At 37.0% G+C, this 22,838-nt stretch overlaps 2 protein-coding genes across 2 annotated transcripts; one reads left to right on the top strand and one right to left on the bottom strand.

Moving 5' to 3' along the window:
* The first annotated feature begins 455 nt into the window (after positions 1 to 455).
* On the top strand, positions 456 to 4,035 carry LOC120074352 (homeobox protein knotted-1-like LET6). The gene is made up of 4 exons (XM_039027442.1): positions 456 to 1,020; positions 1,114 to 1,360; positions 3,236 to 3,480; positions 3,569 to 4,035. Exons 1-4 carry the CDS (start codon positions 664 to 666, stop codon positions 3,770 to 3,772), a joined length of 1,053 nt encoding a protein of 350 aa, XP_038883370.1. The 5' UTR covers positions 456 to 663; the 3' UTR covers positions 3,773 to 4,035.
* A 5,955-nt stretch (positions 4,036 to 9,990) lies between these two features.
* LOC120073449 lies at positions 9,991 to 10,380 on the bottom strand. The gene has a single exon (XM_039026299.1). It carries the CDS (start codon positions 10,378 to 10,380, stop codon positions 9,991 to 9,993), a length of 390 nt encoding a protein of 129 aa, XP_038882227.1.
* Positions 10,381 to 22,838: the final 12,458 nt, after the last annotated feature.

Raw genomic sequence — 22,838 nt, 5'->3', positions numbered from 1 at the left:
AAAAATTGTAAATAGTTTTTGAAAATGCCCATTATTAGTCTAGGTGTAAATTAATACCTGGTTTAAAAGAGAGAAAACGTAGAAACAAAAGGCCATAATCTTGCTTGGTTGGCCAGTGCTAAGTTATAGCTTACAGCCTTGGTTTTCCATCTGTATTGCCTTGCCGTGTGCTGCCTCCTCTTCTCTTTTCCCTCGATTCCATCGTTCCTTCTCTCTCTCTCATTCTTTTTGCCAGTAATGGCAGTCCATCATCAGTGCCACTGCAATAAAAGAGGGAGAAGAGAGTTTTCATCGGGAAGGTAAAAAAAATCAAAAATCAAAACTTTGCCACCACCCACTTCTCAAACCCACAAACCCTAATATTTGTTTGTTACATTACAAACAACTCTTCCCACCAACACCACACTTTTCCACTTTCTCTTTAGCCCCTCCAAATAAAAAAATTTTTTTTTTTTTTTTTTTTTTTTAAAACCCTCCTTCTGATCCATAACTGAGATCTTTCTTACAAATATCACTGTTTTTTTCTTTTTTAAAAAACCCCAAAAGCCTGAACTTTTCGAAGCTAAAATCCCGGGAGTGGATTTAATAGAAGAGAGAGAGAGAGAGAGAGAGTAATAATACTACAAGTTTGGGTTTGGAGCTGTTGTTATTATTTTATTTTCAATGGATGGTCCAAGTGGAAGTTCTTCTGGAGGTATGATGAATTTTGGTGATCAAAATAACAATAATAATAATAATAATAATGGGTTATGTTCGACGATGATGATGATGATGCCATTAATTTCCTCTTCTCAACAAGGTGGAAATGGGTCATGTACTCCATTTCTTTCTCTTCCTCCTAATTACAACAACAATAATAATACTTCTAATAATTCTATTTGTAATTACTTCATGGATTCAAACAACAACAACAACAACGAGAGTAGTAATGGAGGCAATTCTTGTTGTGAAGTGAAGGCTAAAATCATGGCTCATCCTCATTACCACCGTCTCCTGGCTGCCTATGTCAATTGTCGAAAGGTAACTAATTAATTAATTAATTAGTTAATTAATTAATTAATTTAGATCTGAGGGTTTTTTTTTTTCTTTTCTTTTTTGTTATTATAATAATAGGTGGGGGCGCCGCCGGAAGTGGTGGCTGGGCTTGAAGAAGCGTGTGCAAGTGCAGCAAGAATGAGTGGTAATAGTAGTGGGTGTATTGGGGAAGATCCAGCCCTTGATCAGTTCATGGAAGCTTATTGTGAGATGCTTATTAAATATGAACAAGAACTCTCTAAACCATTTAGGGATGCCATGCTTTTTCTTCAACGAATTGACTCCCAATTCAAAGCGCTATCTATCTCCTCCTCTTACCCCCCTGGTATTTTTTTTTTCTAAATTTTATCTTATTATGTTGCTATAATATTAATTTCACGTAGTTTATTAGTTTATTATAATTAGTTTCAGTATTATGCTTCTTAATTATGATTTTAAGATCCCTAAAGTGGATGGATAACTGGATATGCTTCTTTCTCACTATTTTTTTTTTTAATTCATTTCTTTTTAGCTAGCGTTTCTACGAACCCTTTGATTTGTGTTGTCTCTCTCTATATATATATTATTATATTTTTTGGCTGTTTGGCTGATTTCTTTCATTTTCTTGCTTTCGAGTTTTATATTTGTATTAGTAAGAGATTTGAGGAATTAATTAATTAGCTTTATAAGGAGATATTGTTCCTAGGGTTTGACTTTATAATATAATGTTAATAAAACTTGTTTGTTAATTAGGCTTTTTATCTAGAAGTGTGCGTTAACTGCCAAGTAAAAATGCAGGAATTATGAGATCTAACATGTGCAAATTAGGAAGTTTTTGTTTTGTTTTTCCCCCTGTAGAGATGAAACTATCTATATCATATATTGTATATTTCACTTACATTTGTTGTTTTGCTTTATATTCATTGGTATTATTATGCATTGTATTTTCTTTTTTATCCGATTATACATTGTATTTAATATTCTATATCTTCAGTAATTATCCTTGTAGTTCATAATTTTCATCCTCGAAATGTGATGCTTTTGATATTGTTTTGATTATTGAAGTGAGGATTCAGTCTTTTTTGGAATGTAACAATTAATCTCTCGTTTTTTGTGTCAATTTTAACATCTACAAGATGATCGGCGTGACTAATTGGCAGTAAATTTGTCCTAACATGGATTATGAATTTGAATTTTGGTTGTTTTTATTGTTCCCATGAGATAATTTGTTAAGAGTGATATCTGCTCCTATGACATGAAATTGTCATTGAAATTTCGTTAAAATTTTTCACGTCCCTAATAACCAATGGATATTAATTCGAGATATTTCTGGTTACATCTAATGGCAGAAAACTAGCAGTCTCACCGAATAATTTCTCTAATAAATGGCCAATGAGTTTGCATGCATAGACATATATATGTTGGTATATCGTTATTTCTTGCATTGTAATGCATCATTGTGTTGCTTTGGATATACAAGATCCTTTTTTATGTTCTTTCTATTTTGTGGTAGTTTACAATGTTTTGAAAAAATTTCAGTTGGAATCATCTCTTGGAACTTGAATTCTTTAGTGTTGACTTGAAATACATTATGAAAGTACACTTTTTTGTTTTGTTTTGTTATGTTTTATATGCTATTGCTTTTTATTTATATTTGTTCAAATGTCTAGGCAGCCAGCCCCCCCCCCTCAAAGAACAAGCTTGGGACACACACTACATAGAATATGCATTATTTTTATTTTTTACCTTATGTATGGGATANTATTTCAAAATTGTATCTAGAAAAAAAGGGGGAAAAAAATTAAGTTGTGTGGTTTGAATCTCTTCGTTCCTTATTTCAAAAAAAAAGAAAAAATCTAATTTCAGCCTAATATTTCCTTTCCCCGGGCTCTATTTTACATAACAATACATCATTTTCTAGAATAAGATTGTGTTCTTATTTTAGTGGATGGATATCTCTGATAGGTTTATGTTATGAAATAGACAAACATAAACATTTTAAAAAAACTACATTTAGGGGTATAGGTAGAACAGTTTTATTAGAGAGTTATTTAGAATTACATAACAGAGGTGTTTCTAGGTTTAGAGAGTTTAAACATAAACATTTACTGACCTAAGGCGTAGCACGCATTTATAATAAGAATTAGTAAAATGTCTAGCTTTTCATGTCTGTATGTTTTGTTGTTTGGTCAATGGCTGACATATCGTGCATGCTACCTAGCTTGTGGCGAGGCATTTGATAGGAACGGATCATCCGAAGAGGAAGTTGATATCAATGGGAACTCGATCGATCCCCAGGCGGAAGACCGTGAACTGAAAGGTCAACTCTTGCGCAAATACAGCGGATACTTAGGCAGTCTGAAGCAAGAATTCATGAAGAAAAGGAAGAAAGGGAAGCTACCTAAGGAAGCCAGACAACAACTCCTGGATTGGTGGAGCAGACATTACAAATGGCCTTATCCATCTGTAGGTCTTAAACTAAATATTTAGGTTGTTTTAATATTATACAATTTGGTGAAATAAAATGTTTTGTGTAATGTTTTTTTGAACACAGGAATCCCAGAAGCTAGCTTTAGCTCAATCAACTGGGTTAGATCAAAAGCAAATCAATAACTGGTTCATCAATCAAAGAAAAAGACACTGGAAACCATCAGAAGATATGCAATTTGTGGTGATGGATGCTGCTCATCCACAGTATTACATGGACACTGTCTTAGGGAATCCTTTTCCCTTGGATATCTCTCCTACTCTACTCTAATTAATTAATTTGCACATTGTTATGATTTTAATATAATGTCACATTATATATATGATGATGATGGTGGTGATGATGGCCTTTTTATTTTTCTTTTTTGTGTATCAATGTTTGAGGAATGTTTCAACTGGTTTGAAAGAACATATATATGCCTTTTTATTATATACTTCATATTATATGTTAGTCCCAACGGAGAAGTTGGTAGTTTAAACATGTTGCAAGTCTTGGGGCTTATGTGGTGTGTGATTTGATTTTATTTGTATGTATTTTTGTATTAGGGCTATTATTTAGAGTGCAATTTGTACATATAAATATATGGTGTAAGTTTTTGGATAGTGTATTATTTGGAGTTAGGATTTGAATTTTTGGTATGGTTTAATCAATTTTTTTTAACAAAATGCAAAAGGGTGAGGAATTAGGAGGTGTATTCGAGTATCTCAATTAAGTTGACATATTCATAGCATCCTCATCACATGAGAAGGATGAGAGTTTATCGAACTTTTTTGAGATAATAAAAAGGTCTATCGTAATGATTTTGTTTCAATTTTATTACACGAGAAGTACATTCTTGATAATGGTTCAAATGAGAGTATGAAAATGCAGTACTTGTTCATACTTTTCATATCCAAGGGAAAATGTTACTTTTAACTAACTTTTATGTTTCAGTTTAATGAATTATTAGACCAGGCAAATTAAAACTTTTATAACTTGTAATCTAAATTAGCTATGTAAATGTAAAACTTGATTGGTTTGCCAACACAACCTATATTATTAAAGATTAGAAGTTTGATCCCTACCTTCAAATATTACTATAATAAGATAACTTAGAATTGAGGCATTGATTTTTGGGATAGTAATTGATATTTTATCCTTGGATATGGTTGGAATTGATTAGGACTTGATTAGTTAGATATTATAATATAGGAATCCTCACTCCACCATGTACAATTAAAAATTTTCATTCTCAAATTGATTTTGTGGCTCCTTTTGGGTTCTCATGATTATATATATATATATAACATTCATTTTACTCAAAATATCAACCATAAATATAAAATTTTAACAATAAAATAAATAGAAATAGATATTTACCGTAATTATATTTAGCTAAATAATAATTTCTCAAATAGAAAATATAATTTTGAGTAATTTGGTAACTTTAAATTCACTTTTAGAATCAAACATAATAATTCAAAATTAATTTTAAATATCTAAAAACCATTTAAAAAAGTTTAGAAACAACCATAAATTTTGACGGTTTAAAAATCAATTTTATAAAATCGATTGTACCAAATTCTATTTTTCTAAAGTCACTACTCCAACTATCACTTTCAAATACACCTTTAGTGGAGTCGGACTATCTTCAAGCAATTAAGTTGATTAATGAAAAAGCTTTATAAAAGGGGGAAATCTCTTGTTGGATAGAAGAAATCCTACCATATGCTAGGGCATTTGAATGTATTGATTTTGTATTTGTTCATGTCTCCTATAATGGTTTAGCTAAATTAGTTAGGAAGGAATCCTTGACTTGTGAGTGGTTGGAGGATTTTCCTTCCAGTTTTCATCAATTGGCTCTGAAGAATGTAAACTCTAATTTTGCCCTAGAGGCTTAATAAAATGAGGTACTTCTTAAAATAAAATATAAAAAAATCAAATATGTTCTTGCAAGCCATTTGATATATTTGAAAAAGATCAATAAGATGGTGTTATAATAAATTTAAAATAATTAATTTTTCAAAATGAACATAACTTGATTGACATAAAGTATATATATCCACTTTGATAGAAAAAAGATATTTCAAATAAAGGAAAATGAATCAAATGATTTATAATTATAGCAAACTATCACTATCTATCAATGATAGACCTTAATAGAAATCTATTCATGGTCTATTGCTCACTATAGATGTCTATCGTGATCCATCACCAATAGAAAATAACATCTTGCTATATTTGAAAATATTTTCAACAATATTACTATTTAAAATAATTTAAAAAAACCAAAACAATATAGAAGAACAGAGAATGATGTTTACTTTAGTTTATTAAAAGAATATAATTAATAGAATTAGGGTTATTTATGTAACAATCCGACTTCTTAGGACAACTAAAAAGGGGATCTTTACTGCATGCATGCATAAATGTTCACATCGAGGGAAAAATAAAATAAAATAATAGGATTTTGGACTGCTTAAGTGTACAAAGAAACTATTTTGACTTTGATTCAAGATTTCAAATCATTTGACCTAGGCTACCCCTTAACATGAAATAAAAAATAAATAAAATAACATGAGAAGACATAAAGGTTCAAATGCGGAAGCGTTTCTAGTTCTTTGACACTGTCACAGATTCCTCTTGTCAGTCGCCTGAGTATCCTTGCACTTATATGAAAAAATATGAAGATAAAGATTGAGTATAAAATACTTAATAAGTGATCCCGGTAGGGATCCAACTATGTATCCACAAGTAGAGAATGTTGGGCTCGTGGCTTAAACAACTACAACTGTTTCAAATAATGAAGAGAAACCAAAGGACGTACTATCTTGCCTTGACTCGCATGTCTAGTGACCTGATGGCACATTGTCAAACATAGAAAAAGAAACATGAACGTGAACTTGTCAATTCACACACATGTCTAGCAGCCCGAAGGCACACCGTCAAACATGGAAAAATAATATGAACGTGAACTTGTCGACTCACACATGTCTAGTGGCACGAAGGCACACCGTCAAATATGAAACTAGACCTGTTGGTCCTCTGAAATATAACATGCATCAAGGTGAGATGGTAAACTACTCTATTGGTCTAATCATGCATCACATACATAATTTCAGTATTGTTTGCACCGCACAGATCATATCATAACATGGAAGTTCAAACATGCTCATAATACTCATAACTGTCATGCAACAAGTATATCACAAAGACAAAATCATGCTTCTAAAGTCCATTAATTATCTTTATAAATCTAATCTAGGCCGTTTGGCACGAAGGCACCGTTAATAGTACCACTTATCTCAAATTTGGCCACGAATATTAGTCCACGAAATTAATCTTCCTTAAAACCTTTGGAAAACTTGAATCAATCCTAAAACATACATTGTCAAATTTAATTTAGCGACCACGATCTAAAATCATGCATCCAAAATATTATGGGTAACCTTAAATTCAAGCCGAACTAAATGGGCAATCAAAACCTTTCAATAAAACTCATAAAACACCATAAAACTTACAAAAAAAAAAACCCTCCAAAAATTAATCCTTGTAACGCTGGACAACTTGGAATGACCCAATCTTCAATCCAAACTCCGATTGCACTGAACGTAAACCAAACGATTCTTAGGGTTGATGTCCTAATATCTCGTGTCCTGTAATTTGTAAACAGTTTGTACGAATACTTGTGTTGTATAATATATGATATTTACTTTACATCTTATTTTTTGCTCAGTTGCATGTTTTATTTGCTTTACCACAAACCAATAAACATAAAATTCATGGTTATCTGTATGTAACTTAAGCATGTATGTGGTGACATACAAGTGGATCATGTCTTGAGTGATAACCAAAATGGTCTGTAGTATATGGATAAAGGAGGAAAACCTTATCCTGATATCGCTACGGATGCGACCCGCTTTGTGGAATGGTCACAAGTGTTGTGACTTGTCATAGATGGTCTGATCCTGATCATTCGTGTAGGGTACATGCAAGCGAGAGCGTTCTATACAAAGAGTTTGTATAAGATCTGACCATGAAGTGTTAACATCTTGTTATATAACACCGTTCATGACAGAGACTTCACTTCACTAGGATGATCATAGGCAACATGGCCTCAATCCTGAGTGAGTTAGGAACTCCTGCCATTGAGGGCAGCCCTTTGATTTGTATGGGTGCAAGTGGTCAGGTCGCCGATTTAAATCTACCATTTTGGGGACTCGTCTGATTAGGGAGCTGGGAACTCAGCTACACAAGATGGAATTTACTCCTTCCCCGAGGTAGAGGTAAGTAGATGGATAGCTCCCTTAAGAGTTGATTCCAGGGCTTGAACGATGTGGCGCCATACACCTTCTCTTGGCCTGACAAGTGTTCACACATAGTTGGACTATGTTGTATTGTTCATTAAAGAAATCAGTGGTACTTAGGAGTGAGGTATAACTATAGGGGCAAAACAATAAATTGGCCCAATTGTACTTATGAGCATCTGTGAAGGGTCATCGTACTCATGATTGGTTATATCCGATGAATACAAAAATATATATGTGGTAAGAAGAGTTCAGTTGTTGGTCTTTAGTGGAATGTTTGACAGTTAACGGATGGTGGATCTCGTGGCTAAAGAGTTTTGTCAGCTATTCACGTACTATTAGAACTTCCAGCCACAGGTCTATTAGGTCCCCTGGGTAGCTTGGATAAAGTCGATAATCAGTGTTTGGGTCAGTTTGAAATGTTCAAATTGACAAGAGGGAGTTCGATTATATATGATATATTTGAACTGGTTGATTATATATGATATAATTGACTAAATGTATGAGATACATTATTTTGGAGGAATTTAGATATAAATATGATTTATATCACGTGGAGGAGAATTACTATAGTAGATATATGATATCAAACTATAAGGTAAGAATATAATACAATTATATTCATTAATTATTAAATTAGTTAATTATATGATAATTGGCCTACAACTTCTCTTGGCCATGCGTTAGTGGGAACAGCCTCATTCGATTATAGTAACTGATGAATAAAATGAAAATTTTGTTTCATTTTGCAAAAGTTCGAAAAAATTGGCATCAGTGTGAAAATGTAACGATCGCATAACTTGAGAGCCTATACGATAGTCGTTCATCGCCTAAACTATCGTACACCTTGCGTCTAAACGATCGCACGCTAGTCCCTAAACGATCGCATAGTGTGCTGTGTTTTCTGAACGATCCTCCACCATTTACTACACGATTTCTTAGTAAAACCTACACGATCGTGTAGCTTCTTCTAAATGATAAGCACTTAGCTATACGATAACTCATTTTCTCTCCCACTTGCTTATCGTCTACACGATTTATTCTTTCTCCAAGCTCTACCAAATTCACCAAAACCCACTCTTTGGATTCTCACTCCGAGAATACCAAGGGCTCCATTTTGGTGGTGTCGTCTCTGCTACAATTCACTTGTTCGTGACCGATCGTGCTGCTGCAGCGGACTTGTTTGCTGGGCGATAGAGTTCACATAGAGGTCTTTCGTTGCGTAAGGGTTCTAAAGCTTGAAGAGGGTCTTCAACTGGTATGAGAATTCTTCCCCTTATATTTTATTGTTCGAAGCATGCCTTTAATTAGTGTGAATTTGCATAACTATTTGTTAGAATGTATATGTTGTATTTTGGTCATAATGAAATCGGAAAGATCTGAATGCACTTATGGATGCTCTTCGTTAAGAGTTCCTTCAATGATATCAAAACTTAATGGGCATCCAAGATATCTAAAACTCATTGTCAAAAAGAACTTACCCTTAACTCCAAAATTTTGACATAACACAACAATCCACGGCAGCAGGCGATGACAGACGTCAAGCGGCGACCTCAGATACGGTAGAGGTGCATCGACTGGCGAAAGGGCAAATGCGGTGTGAACTGCTGGTGAAGAGAGAGGCGTGCGTGAGCTCCGATTGACGGACGACGAGGCTGACGACCCGTATAGCTGAGTCTCGCGAACAACATGGATGAGGGGCTGTCGGCATTCGGCGAAGACCCATACGCGATGGCTGACGATGTTCCAAATGAGATGGCCGACGACGTTCGACTTGGGGGTAAGCAGCGGTGGAGGTAAAGTTTCCTTCGGGGGGGAGGGGGGCTTCACTTTTCTTTTCCTTTTCTTTTTTTTTTTCTCTCTCCCTACTTACCAATACGTAATAATTAACTCTCTTTCCTTTTCCCTTTTAAATTCCAAATCCCATACCTCTTTTCCAAAATATTTTAAATCTTTCAACAAAAGAAATAGAATTAACTCCATAAATAATCAAATCTCCATTGCAAGCCCAAAATTAAACCCAATTAATTCCAAATAATTAAATTGTATTTTAACTTAGCCAAATACATAAATCTCTATTACAATTTATCCAACTAGTCCAACATAAATTAAAGCTTAATTACAAAATAAATTAAAGCTTTTACAAAATAAATTGGGGTGTTATATTCTACCCCCCTTAAGAAACTTTTGTCCTTGAAAGTTCTAGTCCTGAAAAAGCTCAGGATAATATGCCCTCACGTCGTCCTCGCGCTCCCACGTTGCTTCCTCGAACTGATGATTCTGCCAAAGGACCTTTACCAATGCTATCTCCTTGTTGTGCAAAACTTTCACTTCCTTGGACAGGATTTGAATGAGCTTTTCTTCATAGCTCAGTTTCTCATTCAAATGCAAAGGCTCATAATTCACAACATGAGATGAGTCTGCTACATACATCCTCAACATGGAAACATGAAAATCATTGTGAACTGCAGAAAGAGATGGGGGCAAGACCAGTAAGTAAGCTACAGGACCAATCTGTTCCAGGATCTCAAATGGCCCGTTGAACCAAGGGTTCAACTTACCCTTCTTGCCAAATCTCAACACTCCCTTCATAGGTGCCACTTTCAGGAACACTTTTTCACCTACCTCAAATTCTAGATCTTTAAGCCTATCATTAGCGTAACTCTTCTACCTACTTTGAGCCATCAACATTCGGGCCCTAATCTTCTATATTGCCTTATTTGTGGTTTGTACTAACTCAGGTCCTAGCAATTTCCGTTCACCAACCTCATCCCAGTATATGGGTGACCTACAACTCTTCCCATAAAGGGCCTCAAACGGCAACATGCCAATGGGTGATTGATAACTATTATTATAGGCAAACTCTATCAAATGCAGATGAGAGTCCCAACTCCCTGAAAACTTTAACGCACAAGCATGTAACACATCCTCTAGTGTCTAGTTTAATCACTCTGTCTGACCATCAGTTTGTGAGTAAAAAGTCGTACTAAAATCCAAACGAGTACCTAATGCTGCCTGAAAGCTCTTCCAAAAGCTGGAGGTAAATCGAGGGTTCCTATCAGACACGATGGACAACGATACCCCTGTCTCTTATACACATCTAGATGTGTATAAGAGACAGGTCTGACACGATGGACACAGGCACTCCGTGCAACCTCACCACCTCTTTCATATACAATTGTGCCCACCTATTCACTGAATATGTGGGCTTTCCTGGGATAAAATGTGCTAGCTTGGTAAGTCTGTCCACTATAACCCAAATCACTGTAAAATCCTTCGCAGTTCGCAGCAACCCCACAATCAAGTCCATTGAGACATTCTCTCACTTCCATTTTGGTACGCTCAAAGGTTGCAACAAGCCTGTTGGCTTTTGTCTTGGGGCCTTCACCTGCTGACACACTAAGCACTTACTGACAAACTCTAATATATCCCTTTTCATGTCATTCCACCAGTAACAATGTTTTAGGTCCTGGTACATTTTGGTACTGTCGTGATGAATAAAAAATGGGGAGTTATAAGCCTCAAACAACAAACCGACCAAGAACACTGTCCGCTAGTACACATAAGCATCTCTGAAAAGTAAGACCACTATCTGCGGACATGGAGAACTGACCACCCTGCCCTGACTTCACCTATTGCACTATTTCAACCAAGTAAGGATCACTCCGTTGAGCATTGATGATTCTCTGTCTCAAACTCGGTTGTACCGATAACTGTGCTAACTGCGCAGACCTCCCCTACAACTAATGCTACCTTGGCCTACTTCAGGTCCTTACATAACCGAGTCTGTCTGGTGATAAGGGCTGCTGAATGGGCTACCTTCCTACTTAGAGCATCCGCCATTACATTTGCTTTCCCTGGGTTGTACAGAATCTCGCAATCATAATCTTTCACTAGCTCCAACCACCTACGCTACCTCATGTTTAACTTCTTTTGAGTGAAGAAGTATTTTAAACTCTTGTGGTCGGTGAAAATCTGTATTTTTTCGCCTTACAAGTAGTGCCTCCAGATTTTTAAAGCAAAAACCACGGCTGCCAATTCCAAATAATGGGTGGGATAGTTTCGTTCATGGTTCTGTAACTGACGAGAGATACAAGCAACTACCTTACCTTGTTGTATCAATATGCACCCCAAACCTTTCTTGGAGGCGTCACTGTAAATAACAAAACCACTCGTTTCATCCGGTATGGTGAGAACTGGGGTAGTAATCAACCTTTACTTGAGATCTTCGAAACTATCCTCACAAGCCTTACTCCAAATAAAGGAAGCTCCTTTTTGGGTCAATTGGGTCAGAGGGGTGGCTATGTGGGAAAAGTCCTTCACAAATCGACGACAGTAGCCCGCAAGCCGAAGAAACTGTGCACGTCTCCAACTGTGGTTGGACGAGGCCAACTCGTGACTGCCTCAATCTTTGTGGGGTCAACAGATACACCTTCCTTGGACACCACATGCCTTATAAAGAACACCTGTTTTAACCAAAACTCAGTCTTGGAAAACTTAGCATATAAATTTTGCGCCCACAAGGTCTTTAGAATCTTCCATAAATGCTCCTCGTGTTTCGTCTCTTTCTTGAAATAAACCAAAATGTCATCTAGGAAGACTATCACAGAGGTGTCAAGAAATTCCTTGAACACTCTATTCATCAGGTCCATGAATATTGCAGGAGCATTCATCAACTCAAATGACATCACGATGAACTCATGATGCTCATACCTCGAACGAAAAGCTGCCTTAGGAATATCACTGTCCTTTATCCTCAACTGATGATATCCCGATCGAAGATCAATCTTAGAAAACACTGTAGCTCCCTGCAACTGGTCAAACAAGTCGTCAATCTTGGGAAGCGGAAACTTATTTTTTATAGTCACCTTATTTAATTCCCTGTAGTCAATGTAAAGACGTAATGACCCATCTTTCTTTTTCACAAAAAGCACTGGCGCACCCCACAGTGACATACTAGGGCAGATGAAAGCTTTATCTAACAACTCTTGCAACTGAACCTTAAGCTCCTTCAGTTCTGCTGGAGCTATTCTATATGAAGCTTTTGAGATAGAAGTTGTGCCTGGCTTCAACTCGATAGCAAAGTCTATCTCCTGATGTGGCGGCAGACCTGGGAGATCATCTGGAAAGACATCCGGGTAGTCTTGTACTACTGGCTTTGAAGTCAAGGAGACTTTAGGCTCCTTAGTGTCAACAACACTAGTCGAGATACTCCAGATACCTCGGTTAAGTAACCTCTGGACTTTTATGGCGGAAATTACTTTGGGCAGGACCATGGTCCCCACCCCTTTAAATTTAAAGCTGACTCCCGTGAGAGGGTTAAAAATCACCTCCTTGCAAGAGCAGTCTATATTGGCATCATTAGCAGCTAGCCAATCCATGCCCAAAATCACATCAAAATCTCGCATGTTCAAGACTATTAAAGTCACATCCAGTACGACTCCCTACTTCAATCTGACATGCCTTTATCTTCTTCTTTGCTAACATAATTTCTTTAGACGAAGTGGATACCGACAACACATCAGCAAGGGCTCTAATTCTAACATGGCATGCTTAACAAATATTTATGATATAAACGAATGGGATGAACCAGAATCAAACAATACTAATGCAAATTATCCCAAGACTGGGAGTGTACCTGTCATAATAGTGCCTACTTTCTCGACCTCTTGCCGGGTGGTTAAGTAAACACGACCTTGTTGATGCTGAGGTCTAATCGAACTCCTCTGTTCCTAGCCTACAGACTGATTCCCATAACCGTACGTGTTTCTATTAGGGCATCTATCCATCAAGTGCCCCTCCTGTTTGCAATAAAAATAGGCCTCAATGCCTGCTAAACATCGTCCTCAATGGCGTCTTCCACACGAGCTACACACTGGCCAATTTCTTTCTACCATATCTACATCGGTAGCCTATTGTTTAAAGTGTCGAAGTGGTTTTCCTGAGCTTTGAATCTTCTTATGAGAGTGAGGCTCAAAAGCCTTCTGAATTTCCTTCCTCTTTCGACCCGAGGAAGGTCTCGCCCCAAATGCCCATGAATGCTCGTCTCCCGACTATGAGTCCACCTCAGCTGCCAAGTGAAATGCCTCAGCATAAGTGGTTGGTTTGAAAGCTCGCACGATACCTCATATACTATCCTTTTGACCTTGAACGAACCTTCTCTACCTTCATAGCTTCCGTAGCAACCAACTCCAGGGCAAAACGGGAAACTTCTGGTCATACTCCTCCACTAACCTTGTCCCTACCTCAGGTCCAAGAACTCCTTGCTTATTGTACCTCAAGTTGGAGAGAAGTACTTCGTGTGCAAGCGCTCCTTGAATTGCTCCCATGTCACCAGTTCCCCTCCCCCCCCCCCCCCCCCCCCCCCACCACCCAACATTCTTTCTACCGACTCCCACCAAATTTGTGTTTTATCAATGAGTATGAAAAGGACACATTGCACTTTCTGATCTTCTGGCATTTCATATAACGGAAATTTTTTTCAATCACAGATATCCATAATTCTACATTAGTAAGGTTCTTTAACGACCCATTGAAGGTGTTGGGGTTATACTTCCTGAAATCTCGCAAATACTTGGCCTCAACCGAAAGGTCCGACATGCTTTGATTTTGGGTCATGTTTTGAGTTTGGACTTGCGGTATCTGAACCTGTGGTGGTGGTATCTGTTGGGACTGAGCAAACTAGGCCATTCGTTCATCCAACTAATCATTCACCTTACTCAACTTAATTGATGTGACTGCTTCCCTAATAGTAGTTGCCTAATCGGTAAACTCTGATGGTGCGACTGCGGTGGCCTGCGTCGTCTCTGGGTTCGCTGCCACCCTGACCCTGAAGGGTCCCTAGGCGACAAGGAATCTTCTGGTACCAGAGGGTTTTGAACTTCTGAATCTTGAATTTTTGGATCCTCATCATGAGGATCTTGATCCTGAACTGTTAGATTATGCTCTTCGGGAACGCGCCGCCTTTCGGTAGCCCTATGACTGCTTCTTCCCATAACATGTACCATTTTCTGACAATTGTTCGCAACCAACCCTTAACTACTTTCCTTACTGGTAAAACACACCAAATGCAATCATAAATTCTACATATTTGGGTGCGTATTATCCTAGATTCTTTTCATAAGGGACATACCTGGCAATAACGAAGAATGCGTTATAGGTCAAAAGGAACAACCTGGACTTACATAGTAAGTCAGTCTATAAAACCCAAAACATGGTCTCTGATACCAACTGTAACAACCCGACTTCTTAGGACAACTAAAAAGGGGGGATCGTTACTGCATGCATGCATAAATGTTTACATTAAAGGAAAAAATAAAATAAAATTATAGGATTTTGGTGTGCTTAAGTGTATAAAGAAACTATTTTGACTTTAACTCAAGATTTAAAATCTTTTGACTTGGGGTACCCCTTAACATGAAATGCAAAATAATAAATAATAAATAAATAAAATTACATGAGAAGACATAAAGGTTCAAATGCAGAAGCATTTCTAGTTCCTTTAGCACTGTCACAGATTCCTCTTGTCAGTCGCCCGAGTATCCTTGCTCTTACTTGAAAAACATATGAAGATAAAGATTGAGTATAAAATATTCAGTAAGTGATCCCATTATCGGGATCAGGCTATGCATCCACAAGCAGAGCCCGTGGCTCAAACTATCAAAGTTGGGTTTTTGATATTCCAGCCCACTTTGTGAAATAGTTACAAATGTTGTGACTTGTCACAGATGATCTGATCCTGATCATTCGTGTAGGGGACATGCGAGCGGGGGCATCCTATACAAAGAGTTTGTATAAGACCTGATCACGAAGAGTTAACGTCTCCTTATATAACACCGTTCATGATAGAGACTTCACTTCACTAGAATGACCATAGGTAACATGACCTCAATCTTGAGTGAGTGGGAACTTCTGCCATTGAGGGTAGTCCTTTGATTTACATGGGTACGAGTGGCCAGGCCGCCGACTCAAACCTACCACTTTGAGGATTCGTCTGATTTGGGAGCTGAGAACTCAGCTACAAAAGATGAAATTCACTCATTCCCCAAGGCAGGGACAAGTAGATAGATAGTTCACTTAAGGGTTGATTCTAGGGCTTGAACGATGTGACACCATACACCTTCTCATGGCCCAAGAGGTGTTTACACATAGTTGGACTATCTTGTGTTGTTCATTAGAGGGATCAGTGGTACTTAAAGAGTGAGATATAACTACAGAGGCAAAACGGTAAATTGGCCCAACTATACTTACGAGCATCTGTGAAGGGTTATCGTACTCATGATTGGTTATATCCGATGGACACATAAATATATCTATGGTAAGAAGAGTTCAGCTGTCGGTCTTTAGTGAAATGTCTGGCAGTTAACGGATGGTGGATCTCGTGGCTAAAGAGTTTAGTCAGCTATTCACGTATCGTTAGAGCTTCGAGCCATAGGTTCATAAAGTCCCTTTGGTAGCTTGGATACAAGGTGAGAATCAGTTTTTGGGTCAGTTTAAAATGTTCAAATTGACAAGAAAGAGTTCGATTATATATGATATAATTGAACTGGTTAATTATATATGATATGATTGACTAAATGTATGAGATACATTATTTTGAAGGAAATTGGATATAAATATGATTTATATCAAGTAGAGGAGAAAACACTATAGCTGATATATGGTATCAAACTATAGGTTATGAATATAATATGATTATATTTATTATTTTATTAATTGGACGGTTATGAGATAACTGGCCGGTGTTTTCTTCGAATTAGTGCATTAGTGGGAAGTTCAATTCAGTTTTAGTAACTAAAGAATAAAATGATTTTTTTTTTCCATTTTCCACAAGACACGCATATCCACTCACGGTGTGTTATCATTCTATCGCTTAGTGTTTGAGAGCCTATACGATAGCACCCGCTTACTAAACGATCGCACATTCGCGCTTGCGCTTTCCTAAACGATCACCCATGCTTTTCTAAATGATCTCTGTCCTTTTCATAAATGATCACTTAGCGCCTGTGCTGATCTAAACGATCGTATAGACGATAGCTTAGCTTTTATTACACGATCGTGTACCCCGCACTAAACGACCAAGCACCCGACTATACAATAGTCTTTTCATTCTCCCATTTACTTGATCATAGTACACGATAGCCTTTCCTCCTCCCCTCTACCAATTCCATCAAAGCCCACCCTTTGGATTCTCACTTCGAGAATACTGAGAGCTCCGAGTGGTGGTGTCGTCCCCGTTTTCCTGTTGTTCGTGCGAAGCTATTCGTGTAGACGACCGAGCTATTGCTGAGCGATTAATCGTTGGACGAAAAGGAGTGAGAGAATTCGTTCGCGGTGAGACTAAGATTTGTAAAGAAAAGTCTTCAACTGGTATGTTCTCCCAGTCCTTTTTTTTTTATCTTTTAAGTATGCTAGTAATTTAGCGTTATCAATGCATATTTGTTTGTCTAAATGTATATGTGTAAATTCTGTCACAATGAATTGGAAAGACCCGCTTCTGCCTATAGGTACTCTTGTATAAGAGATCCTTCACAAACAACTACAACTGTTTCAAATAATGAAGAGAAACCAAAGGATGTACTGTCTTGCCTTGACTCGCATGTCTAGTGCTCATAAGGCACACCATCAAACATAGAAAAAGAAACATGAATGTGAACCTGTTGATTCATGCATGTCTAGCGGCCCAAAGGCACACCGTCAAACATGGAAAAATAACATGAACGTAAACCTGTCGATCCACGAATGTCTAGCAGCTGAAGGCACACAGTTAAACATGAAACTAGACCTGTCAGTCCTCTGAAATATAACATGCATCAAGGCGAGAAAGTAAACTTCCCTATTGGTCTAATCATGCATCACATACATAATTTCACTACTTCTTCCACCTCACGGAACATATCATTATCCATCTTCTACTTGCTCACACAAAAACCATTTCCTCCTCTTCATTTACTCCAAGCATGAGCTACAACCCATGCATCTATCTTCCTTGCATGATGGTCTGCAATATATTGAAGAGATCGGAGTGATTTTGGAAGAGGCAAGCGATAGAATTTTAATTGAAAATTCGTGGTGAAGAAGATATTCTTCAACTAGATTGTTGCCCACAACTCAATCTAGAGTACCAAGAGAATAGTGGGGAAGATTTTGAGGTGGTCTGCAACAAGATTTGGAGAAGTTTGTAGTTGGAGAATGAACCTTGAAGAAGTTTTACAAAGGTATGTCATGAAACCCACTTGTTTCTCCAAGAGCATGCTTTATATTTTGCAAAAATTAATGAATTAGAGTGCTTAATGATCCTTGTTGCTTCAGCTGTGCTGATACAATCCTTCAATTAGTATCGAAGCATCATATAAGCATTCAATTCGGTTTAATTTTTGTGTGGTGGGTGTTTTTTCATGAGTTATATGAAACTGATGCATTGATATGGTTTTATGAGTTTTGGTATTTAATTTCTCTTTGATTTCCCAATTAAATTTGTAATTAGCTCTTGTTTGATGAGCTTATATGTGTTCCCAAGAGTCTGAATTTATTTGGAGTCATTAGAGTTGAAATTAAGTTGCAATTGAAGAAACACGTGTTCGAGCTGCTGTTTCCAGTTTTTCAGCTTCTGCACATAATCGTTGTTGAGGTTCAGATACTAAACGATCGTCCAGCTCCAGGGTTTACATGATGTAAAGAAAAACTACACGATCGTATAGCTATTGGCGCTGGTCGTTGTGATGTTGGAAGTTAGACGATCGTGTACCTGTGGGAGCTAAACGATGCGTTGAAATGCTATACGATAGCACTACACGATCGTTTAGCTTTGCATGGGAACTAAACGATGCATTGAAAGTGCTATACGATGGCACTACACGATCGTGTAGCTGTGGCGCGTGCTAAACGATGCGTTGAAATGCTATGCGATGATGCTAAGCGATCGTCTAGCTATGGTGCTAAGCGATACGTTGAAGTTCTATGTGACAGAACTAAACGATCGTGTAGTTGCACGCTGAACGATGCGATGAAGTTCTATGCGGCGGATACGATGACAAAAAGCGCTATGCGATGGTGTTAAACGATCGTGTAGTTCTACCCGAAAGCTAAATGATTGCACTATGCAATAGACAGAAGACACTAAGCGATTGTGTACCTCTTCTCAACACAAGGCGATGGTGTTAGACGATAGCCAAGTGTTACACGATCAGCCTTAGCGAGATTTTGAGCTTGGATCGAGAGCATCCGGTTCGACCAGTTTTCTCAAGGTCCAATTCGGTNAAAGCTAAATGATTGCACTATGCAATAGACAGAAGACACTAAGCGATCGTGTACCTCTGCCCAACACTAGACGATCTTGCTAAACGATAGCCAAGTGTTACACGATCAGCCTTAGCGAGATTTTGAGCTTGGATCGAGAGCATCCGGTTCGACCAGTTTTCTCAAGGTCCAATTCGGTTCAGCCTCAAAGGGTTTTGGTTGGTTCAGTTCAGATTTTGTTGGTCCGGTTCAAGGTGCTAGGGTTTGCTTTGGAGCGGTTTGAGTGGTTCAAAGACGGTTTTGAAGCTATTTTAATAGTTAGGTTTTCGTTTGCTTGTTTATGCCAAAACTAAAACCATATCAGTCTGTGTTTAATTATTTATACATTTGATGTATGTTATAATGAAATAAATCTTATATGTGCATACAGTATGCCATTTATATTTAAAATTCCATCATAGGAAGCATGTTATATGCATTGAAAGTATGTTATAATTTGTTATAATATATAGTATGCATGTTAGGGTTTCTTGTATTTAATATAAGCGTTATATTAAATATTGAATGTCTTTATGTATGTTATGGATGTTTAGTATGTCTAAAGTTTTATAAGTTGTTATAAAATTGGTTTAGACATTGAATATCCATAAAGAACAGTTGCATGCTCATATAGGTTGACCACTTGTTTTAATAGTTAAAACTTATAAAATTTGATTACAAACTCATATTGGTACATAAACATGTCTAAGGCTGGGGTACATAAGTTGGCGGTTTGCGGAACACCTCCTACCTGGGGATTATGATCGAGAGATTGAGTGTTAGTAACCGGTTTTATGAGCATACGTGAGTGATGTGAGGTAATAAAATGGTTTATCACCTAGAAATCGTAGGTTAAAATCCAACTATAAGCGTTATACTTGGATAAACCACATAGACTCAGGGTTGTTTTTATTAGTCGGAGAAAACCTAAGTATAAATCTACCCAATTAATAGAACACTTCAGTGGAAATTTAATAACTTCTATATGATAAAGTTATTAGAACACTTCAGTGGAAAATTAATAACATATACGATACATTATTTTTAGCTTTCACGTCACTAAGAGTTCACAATCAAGATTTAAGTGGTACTTCGTGTCACCCTGGGAGTGACCTCCATATGGAAAACATTTTTTTAGCTTAAATCTAGATTGCGGTGAATAAGGGGAAGTTGTTCAAACATAAATCAATTATTCGATATATAGATTTCAACTACTACGTCTCCACATAGTTTACACCGTAAGGTTCATATAACGCTTCGTGTCACCCTGGGAATGACCACCATACGGAAAGTGTTTGTATGAGTCAATAACAAGGTAAACAGAGGAAGTTGTTTATAGTAAGTGGGTGAAAGATGTGTCAATATATCTTGCGATCTTTTTCGTTAGTTTGGACCGTGAGATTCTTATGTTGCGCTTGCTGGTTTGCTTTAGGCGACCCTTGCTAGTCGTTTAACGACGGCTATCCCCTCGAAGGGTTGTAACATAGGATTCACAACAACTCAAACTCTAGAAATGGATAGGATTTCTTAGGTCCATTCCCAACTTTGCTCTCCATTTCGGTAGCATCGAGGGGCCTAACCTCTGATATCTGAAGACGGAGAATTACACTTATAGAATTATTAAGAATGTTAGTAATTTCTGACAAAAAACGGTAACTATATGACTATAGAAATAAGAGTTATTCTGGGGATAGTGTTTGGTCAAAATTGTTTGTTTTAGTGAAGGAGTATCTGACTACCCCTCGGTAGAACGTATTCTGACTCACTAAAGTATCGTTGCAAATAAATAATGGTTATGGGTATATTATTACTTTTTGCTAAAACTTGATTTTGAATTTAGTTACAATTTGCTAATTAGAACTTATTTAAATTTTATTAGCGTGTTGAATTCTTCTAGAATACTCACTTCCAAATTAAATAATAGTAAAATAAAATCAACAAACAAATTACTAGCAGTTGATTACACCAAAAGAGTTTTAACAGAGGATTGTTCTCTATCTCCCAACTCATCTAAAATTTTGAATTATATAGATGATAATGTAGAATTCGAACAACAAGATAAATATGATTTACTTATTATCGAAGCATGTTTAGTGGAAAACGATAAAATCTGGAAAATTGATTCAGGTGCGGCTAATCATGTTTGTACTATCTCACAGGAAACAAGTTCCTAGAGACAGTTGACAGAAGGTAAAACAATCTTTAAGGTAGGGACCAAGAGGTTATTTCAGCTAATGTAGTGGGAGACATGAAGTTATTTATAGGAGATAAGTACATTTATATGAAAAATGTGTATTACATTATTTCTATGAAAATGAATCTAATATCTATCTTTTGTTTGCTATAACAAAATTATAAAGTTTATTTCGAAAATGATGAAGTGTTTATCAATAAAAGAAGTAAACGGATTTGCTCTACAAAATTAGAAAATAACTTGTATATGTTAAAATCAATTGGGATTCAAGCCCTATTGAACATATAGATGTTTAAAACTGCTGAGATTCATAAGAAAAGGAAAATTTCTCCAATTCCTATCTTTGGCGCTTGAGATTGGGTCACATAAATCTCAACAAGATTGAGAGATTGGTTAAGAACGGTCATCTAAATAAGTTAGAAGACAGTTCATTACCACCTTGTGAGTTCTATCTCGAGGGTAAAATGACAAAAAGATCTTTTTCTAAAAAAGATCTTAGAGCCAAAGAACCCTTAGAGCTAATTCACTCAGACCTTTGTGGGCCTCTAAATGTTAGAGCGAGAGGAGGGTATGAGTATTTCATCAGTTGTGTAGATGATTATTCTAGGTATGGACATATTTACCTCATGCACCAAAAGTCTGAAATTTTTAAAAAGTTCAAAGAGTATAAGGCTAAGGTTGAAAACCAATTTAGTAAAAAGATTAAAACACTTCGATCAAATCAAGGTGGTGAGTATATGGACTTATAATTCTAGAACTATTTGATAGCACATGGAATCTAGTCTCAACTCACAGCCCCTGACACACCTCAACAAAACAGTGTGGCAGAAAGGAAAGCCAAGGAAATGATCAAGGAATTCTCTATACACGGCTGAGACAAGTAAACCAGATATAGAGATGGCAACTAGGGTTGCTGGAATGACTGATTGAACAACCGATGGATGAAATACCAGAACAGAAGAGGTCTTTTGACTTTCGTTTGGGCCATGGCGGCCGCATCGACTTTCTCTGCCTCTAACGGACAGGGCTCAACCACGCCTTTGCCATTTCTATGAATTCTTATAGTATAGAATTTTGTCACTATGCAAATTTGATTTATATATATAATCAATATCATCAGTGAGTATTTCGAGATTGGAACAGAACCTTGTTGGCCATGGTTCGTTCCATGATGAGTTACGCTCAGTTACCAAATTCTTTCTAGGGACATATACTTGAAACTGCAGTGTATATTTTGAACATAGTTTCCTCAAAAAGTGTTTCTGAATCACCTTACGAGCTCTGGAGAGGATGTAAAGGAAATTTACGTCACTTCAGAATTTGGGGTTACCTAACACATGTGTTGGTGCAAAATCCTAAAAAATTGGAATGTCGTTCAAAAGTATACCTATTTGTAGGCTACCCGAAAGAAACAAAAGGTGGTTTCTTTTACGATCCTTAGGGAGACAAGGTACTTGTATCGACAAATGCAACCTTCCTAGAGGAAGATCGTATGAAGAATTATCAACCTCGTAGTAAGCTAGTAATAGAAGAAATGTCCAGAGAAACGACAAATATATCAACAAGAGTTGTTGATAAA

The sequence above is a fragment of the Benincasa hispida genome, chromosome 3 (genome assembly GCF_009727055.1).
Source record: "Benincasa hispida cultivar B227 chromosome 3, ASM972705v1, whole genome shotgun sequence".
Lineage (NCBI taxonomy): Eukaryota > Viridiplantae > Streptophyta > Magnoliopsida > Cucurbitales > Cucurbitaceae > Benincasa > Benincasa hispida.
The sequence above is the reverse complement of the archived record's forward strand: the minus strand, read 5'-3'. Positions and strand labels throughout refer to the sequence as shown.

What these genes read in the sequence shown, in the direction of transcription:
- LOC120074352 (XM_039027442.1), top strand. Translation starts at nt 664, where the DNA reads ATGGATGGTCCAAGTGGAAGTTCTTCTGGAGGTATGATGAATTTTGGT. An exon ending in CCTATGTCAATTGTCGAAAG is followed by an intron (nt 1,021 to 1,113) that starts GTAACTAATTAA and finishes TTATAATAATAG; the next exon opens with GTGGGGGCGCCGCCGGAAGT. An exon ending in ACAAATGGCCTTATCCATCT is followed by an intron (nt 3,481 to 3,568) that starts GTAGGTCTTAAA and finishes TTTTGAACACAG; the next exon opens with GAATCCCAGAAGCTAGCTTT.
- LOC120073449 (XM_039026299.1), bottom strand. Translation starts at nt 10,380, where the DNA reads ATGAAGGGAGTGTTGAGATTTGGCAAGAAGGGTAAGTTGAACCCTTGG.